Below are 6,155 nucleotides of genomic sequence, written 5' to 3' on the forward strand. Positions count from 1 at the left end.
CCACCATCGCCCCTGCGCAGCTACGGGAACACACTGGGACCCCCGCATTGGCCCGTTAGCCAAGCATCACCCCAAGTTCCCCCACCAAAATGCTCCTTCCCTCGGATGCCTGAGCTTCTCTGGAGCCACCTCCGCTGGGACTGTAGCCCCTTCTCCGGTACAGCCTGTACCCCTCCTGCTTAGGAGTATGACTTTGCATTCACCTCTATTAAATTAGCTGTCTTTGCATCATCTAAAAACCTTATTAGCAATGATTTTTATACTTGCTTCTACACAACTGATAACAATCATATATAGCATCTGACCCAGCATCCAATCAATCCCTGCTGAACGTCCCCAGAAATACATGGAAAACTAGCTCTCAGTGGGGAGCTATCACTGAAATAAGACTTTGCAGTTAGCCAAACTCCACTGACATCTGCTTTACTTATTATTTGTTTGTTTGTTTATTTGTTTGTTTGTTGTAATGAGCTATATATCACAATGTTGTGAAAATTTAAAAATACTCACAGTTGTCTTCAGCCTTCAGGTAACTTTATCACCCAGATGTGGAAGTCATCAGAAAATGAAATGACATGATTCTACAGAAGCTAAACACCAAAAATAAGTACTGATTGCCATTAATTACATTCTTGCCCTTTTTACACTTTATTGATCAAGTCTCATATTCACTTTTCCATTATTTTATTTGGAGCTAATGTCAAACTAAGCAGTTTCAAATTTCTCCAATAATCCCATTTCTCCTTTTTAATATTAGCATATGTCAGAAAGGGTTTATTTTTTTCTCTTTTCTTTTTTTTCACTAGTTTTGCTAAGCCTGGGAATACCTGAGGAAGACTTGCAGGCCTGGTGGCTCCTCCACCAGCTCTTGTGGACCCCTCAGGCTCACATTATCCAGACCTGCTGATCTCCACTTGCCTGAGTCCAGTTCCCAAAGGCTATGGATGTGTTCTGTTTCGTAAGATCCTCAATAGCACCTTAAGAAGTCAGAAATGGTATTTTGCTTACAAAGGCCTTGACTGTATAAATACCCAACAGTGGTGGGTTTAGGACAACGCAGGGGATCCCAGGAACATGGGAACAGTGGTAGTCTCTGGTGTCTGTCTCCTACGGTCCCAATGGGTTGTTTCCCATCAGAACATCTGGGAACCTGTCCAGCCTCTCTGCAACAGAGCTATGGGTTGGATGTCGATGTCCATCGAACACACTTATTTTGAAAACATTCCCATCTGGTCCATGTTTGCCAGGTCCCAGCTGTCTTTCATTCATTTCCCTCTTTTCAAAGCTTCGTTTCGCCCCTCTTGCCGGTAGACCATCCTGGTTGCCTGTTCCTGCCTGCCCAGCCATGCCCTGCCACCCACGGCCCCCCAGTCTGAGCAGGTGAGCCACGTGCTCCCGGATCTGCCTTGTTCTTACCCCGTAGATGATGGGGTTGAGCATGGGTGGCACCACGACATAGAGGTTGGCCAAGAAGATGAGGACATGCTGAGGAACGTGCTGGCCGAACCGGTGCCCTAGGAAGGAGAAGAAGGCTGGCGTGTAAAACATGGCAATGACACAGAGGTGGGAGCCACAGGTGTGCAGAGCCTTGGGGGAGGCGCGCGGGGACGGCAGCCCCCAGAGGCACCTGAAGATCAGCACATAGGAGATGGCAATGGAGATGGCGTCCAAGCCGGCTGAAAGGAAGCCAGCAGCTACCCCGTACCAGATGTTGACAGAAATGTCAGCACAGGCCAGGCGGGCCACACCAATGTGCTCACAGTAGGTGTGGGGCATGACATTGTGCCCGCAGTAGGGCAGCCGCTTGAGGAGGAAGATGGCGGGGAACATGATGCAGAAACTCCTGATTAAAGCTGCCACGCCAACTTTCCCCACGACGGAGCGTGTCAGGACGGCCGTGTATCGCAGGGGGTCACAAATGGCAATGTACCGATCAAAGGCCATTGCCAATAAAATGGCCGACTCCGCCACAAAAATGAAATAGATGGAGAACATCTGCGCTAGGCAGCCACTGAAAGAGATTTGGGTGGACAGAGACCAGAGGATGCTGAGGGTTTTGGGCACGGTGGCAGTGGACAACAGCAGGTCGCACACTGCCAGCATGCCCAGGAAGATGTACATGGGCTCATGGAGGCTGCGCTCCTTCACGATGGTGACCAGCAGGACCGAGTTCCCGAGAAGGGCAGCAGAGTACATCATGCAGACTGGGATGGATATCCAGGTGTGACACTTCTCCATCCCGGGTATCCCCACCAAGGTGAAGAATGTAGGATGGGATCTCGACAGGTTGGGTGCTGACATGACTCAATGCAGCACTTCACGTCGTTTCTCACTTGCAGGAGCTGTGTAATGGTAGAAAGAAAGGCTCTAAGAGCAGCTGAACTGTACCTGGGATACAAAGGGGAGCTGAACTCATGATTAGCATTGCCCATGCACAGACACTCAAACTTCTGAACCACATTTTATCTGGAAGTGTTAAATATTGGGCAATTTGCTCTATCAGGGTTCCCCTCCACTATTCAGGTCCCTTCATCTCAGCTAGGTACTGTCATTGCTGGTCTTTCAGTCTTCAAAATAAGGAGAATCTTCTGCCTGCAACTGCCTGCAGCTGCTGGGAACTAGAGCAAAATATACAGGAGATCCACTCTCGAAACAGTGATCGCATAAATGCTTCTCTGGTTGACATACTTGGATGTGACCAGCATTTATACTACAATTGAGAAATCTCCAGGGTTGGAAATACCTTAAGGAAAATTCTCTGCTCTCCTATGACTGCCACAAAGAAGGCATGTGCGTTGCTCATCCTGCTCCGGGACACCCAGCTTTAGTGACTCAGAGCTGTTTGAAAGCTACCCACGAAATCAGGGCACAAGGAGCTCGGTTCAGTCCTGTCCTTCTTGCGACTTTGCCTGCCTGTATCAACCCCTACAAAAGGTCTGTCTCTAACGGTGTGTGAGCTCACCCCACCACGAGCAAGGCGAGTGAAAGGCAGGCGAGAGCCCCTTTCATCCCAAAAGCTCTGCTTCGTGAGAGCCCCAGACAGCAGCGTCCCATCCCCCAGGCATCTGGAGAAAACTTCTTGTCATATCTGCAAAGAGAAAAAATTAAAAGCCACCAGCAGCAGGGCATTATCAAAACGCCCAGAGTCTAAAGGGGGATTTACAGTGCCATGAGGAGTGACCAGCTGTGTGTCAGGAGCTGCCACCTTATGCATTATGTCCATGGAGCATGAACCAGGGCTCTGAGCTGCTGCTGGATTGCCAGGTGCTATTGAGCCAGTGCAAAATAAATAATGAAACCCTCTGAACTCCCTGGCACTGGGGACTACTGTTTTAGAGAATATGGAAAATTTACAGGCAAACTTCTGTCCTAGCTCCCACCCAGTGCACTTTAAGTATTAGAAGAACACAAGTCCATTCTCATTCCAAGTGAAATCCCTTTACGTCCACTATATCTGGAAAAACTGAGCAGGAGGAGCATGCTACTTCCATCCCTTGAGAAACACATTGCCCAGTGCCCCCCCTGCCACGCTCATGCAGGGAGTTTGGGATAATGCAGCCAGAACCGCTGCCAGGAAATGTTTATGTATCTCTGGCAGCGGTATCGCACAATAAATCCTGCGTGGACCCCTACCATCTCTCTAATCCATCTCTACCTCACCAAACCCAGTTGAAACAACAGTGTCATGACCCGGCCAACTCACCCACCTCCCGTGCCAGCAATGGGATCCATCTCGGACGGAGCCGGAGCCTGAGCCTGGGGTGTTTATACTGCATCCGGAGAGCCCCGGGGCACCGCAGGGCACGGATGGTGCTCACACCCTGGCACAGGTGGCAAAGAGCGCCAGGGACACCACCAGTTCATTTTCCCTGGGTATTTCCTACGACGGTGCTAATGAGGTGGGGATTGCACAAGCCCTGCAGACCTTCAGGTTGTCCCCAAAGCAACCTCGGTGAACCCTCACCACCCCATGATTCATCGCCACCCCGACCACAGCAACTTCTGCAAAATTCATTGCCTGGTCCTGGATCCCGAGGGGGTTCCCAGGGCTATGCATGAGCCAGCCTGGGGCAAGCAGGGACCTGTCAGTCAGGCGTGAGTTTTACCCTCGTCCTTGCCCTAGACTGAAAGTGCTTTGGGACCAGGACCTGTTTCAGCTTTTTGTGAACCACGATAGAGAGGAATTTGGGAGCTCTGAGACAGAGATCAGCAGATATTCCTGATATAAACCTTTTAGCTGATTTTGTCCCCATTTCTGATTTTAGAAGAGAGCAACAGATATATGGGACTACTGTTCCTCCTTCAGAAACCTGCAGAAACCCTGAGCAGGCTGCGTAGTGGGGTCAGGGGAACTGCAATCAGCAGCTTCCCGACTGCCACGACCCTTCGGCGGAGCTGTCGGGGACCAGCAGGGACTTAATACATGAGAGCAAACCAGTCAACCGAGAACTCCGTCCTGGCTGCTGAGTTACCATCTCATTTTAGGCAGGACAGCTTACAAGGATGTGCTATTTATTATCTGCCTGTCTGTGTAGTGGGGATTTTTATTAATTAACTAACATTTGCTAAGACATTATGATGACGGAGGTGAGATGAAGTAAAATCATTAAGCTTTGCTACTCTCATTTATTACCCACAGAGCTCTGCAGATGAAGAACAATTAATAAAGCACTATTGTTTGTAAACAGCAATAAAAATGAATGGAAATGTGGTACTTGAACTCGGAACACTCAAGGCTTTGTTCATGATGAAAGCCGTGCTTGTCTCTGTCTATTCAGCAAAGCATTCAAATACAGCTGAAGAGCATTTTCCTTTAACGCATATGCTTAGAGCTTGACTCAGACACAAACCTGAAGAATGATCTCCACTTCAGGCGCAGGCTTGATTCCTTCTCAGGGCACAGAAGCATGAAAAGCCTGCCCACGCATTCCCTGAGGACAGAGGAGTGGTTTTTACAGTGACTCCATTGACTTGCACTTATCTCCCAAAGTTTTTGAGATTTCATTTACTTTTTGCATCACTACAGGGATGCCGTGAAAAAACTTCAGTCAAAATCCCTTCCTCCTCCTCAGGAAAGGGTCCTTGCAATCCAAACATGCTTACAAATAGCCTACCACATCAACTGAGCTAAAAAAAAAATAGGTCTTTCAGGAGTGGGAAATCAAATACAAAGTGCAGAAGTTCTGGTTTCACATCTCGTGTGAGTTATTAAGCTAACATTTTAACCACATTACAAATATAAGTCTTCCTGATCAGCTGGCTAATATCCCATTATGCATGCCCCTTTGGACATTAATTGCTAAGCTAGTGATTCATTGACTCAGGGACATTTGCCTGTGCAGTTTGCTCCCTGACCCGGCCACCACAACCATCCAAGGAGCAGAGCAGCGCAAGGGCTGCGAGCTTAAAACTGCTTCCTCAGTTGTATAAAACCGTTTTTGGAAACCCAGAGAAGCAGAAGGATCCATGAACTGCACTCGTCTAGTGCAATGACACACAGCCCGTCCCAAACAAGCTGGCTGCTAAAATGCAGGTGAAAACGTGGGTGCCTGCAGGAATGCATGGCTCCTGAGAGAGGATCCCCTGAGTGCTGAGGACTGCTCACGGGAGTAACATCACCCCAGGCAAAGTGCCAGTGGGTGAGTGCAGTAGCATAGCATGCAGGCCAGCACTGTCCTGGTGTGCCATTCCCTACCCGTTTTCCATGATTTATACTTGGTTTGGAAGCAATTTGGAGGCAGGTCTTTTGTTTTGCATTTGTGCAGCGCCTGCCCAGGGAGATCCTACCTCCCGCTAGCTCCACAGTGAAGATGATGATGGCACAAGGCTCCTGGGCCAAAGAAGGGACAGAGAAGGGACAAAAGGGTCCCTTCTCAGGACCGTGCTCAGACTCGTGCCACCTCTCAGCACACACTCATTTTAGCTGCACTGCTGTTGTGCTCAGAGTTAAGCATGTGCCTAAGTTCATCGCTGAGGAGGGGCCAAAGAGGGGAAGCAGTGAAGAAGGTGGCAGAAATAACCGTGTGAGTTAAAGTGTGTAACAGATACACCAGTAAGCGATACTGTTCTTTAGTACTGACAAATTTAGATGGCAGCTCAATTGATTTAGAGCTGGCCAAAAGGCTTTCAGGAGAAAACTCTTCAGCAGAGGGGTG

At 48.9% G+C, this 6,155-nt stretch overlaps 1 protein-coding gene across 1 annotated transcript; it reads right to left on the reverse strand.

Annotated features, from left to right (window-relative positions):
* Positions 1–1,107: 1,107 nt before the first annotated feature.
* Positions 1,108–2,301, reverse strand: LOC142410473 (olfactory receptor 52B2-like). The gene has a single exon (XM_075503151.1). It carries the CDS (start codon positions 2,299–2,301, stop codon positions 1,108–1,110), a length of 1,194 nt encoding a protein of 397 aa, XP_075359266.1.
* Between the last annotated feature and the right edge of the window lie 3,854 nt (positions 2,302–6,155).

The sequence above is a fragment of the Mycteria americana genome, chromosome 1 (genome assembly GCF_035582795.1).
Source record: "Mycteria americana isolate JAX WOST 10 ecotype Jacksonville Zoo and Gardens chromosome 1, USCA_MyAme_1.0, whole genome shotgun sequence".
Taxonomy (NCBI): domain Eukaryota; kingdom Metazoa; phylum Chordata; class Aves; order Ciconiiformes; family Ciconiidae; genus Mycteria; species Mycteria americana.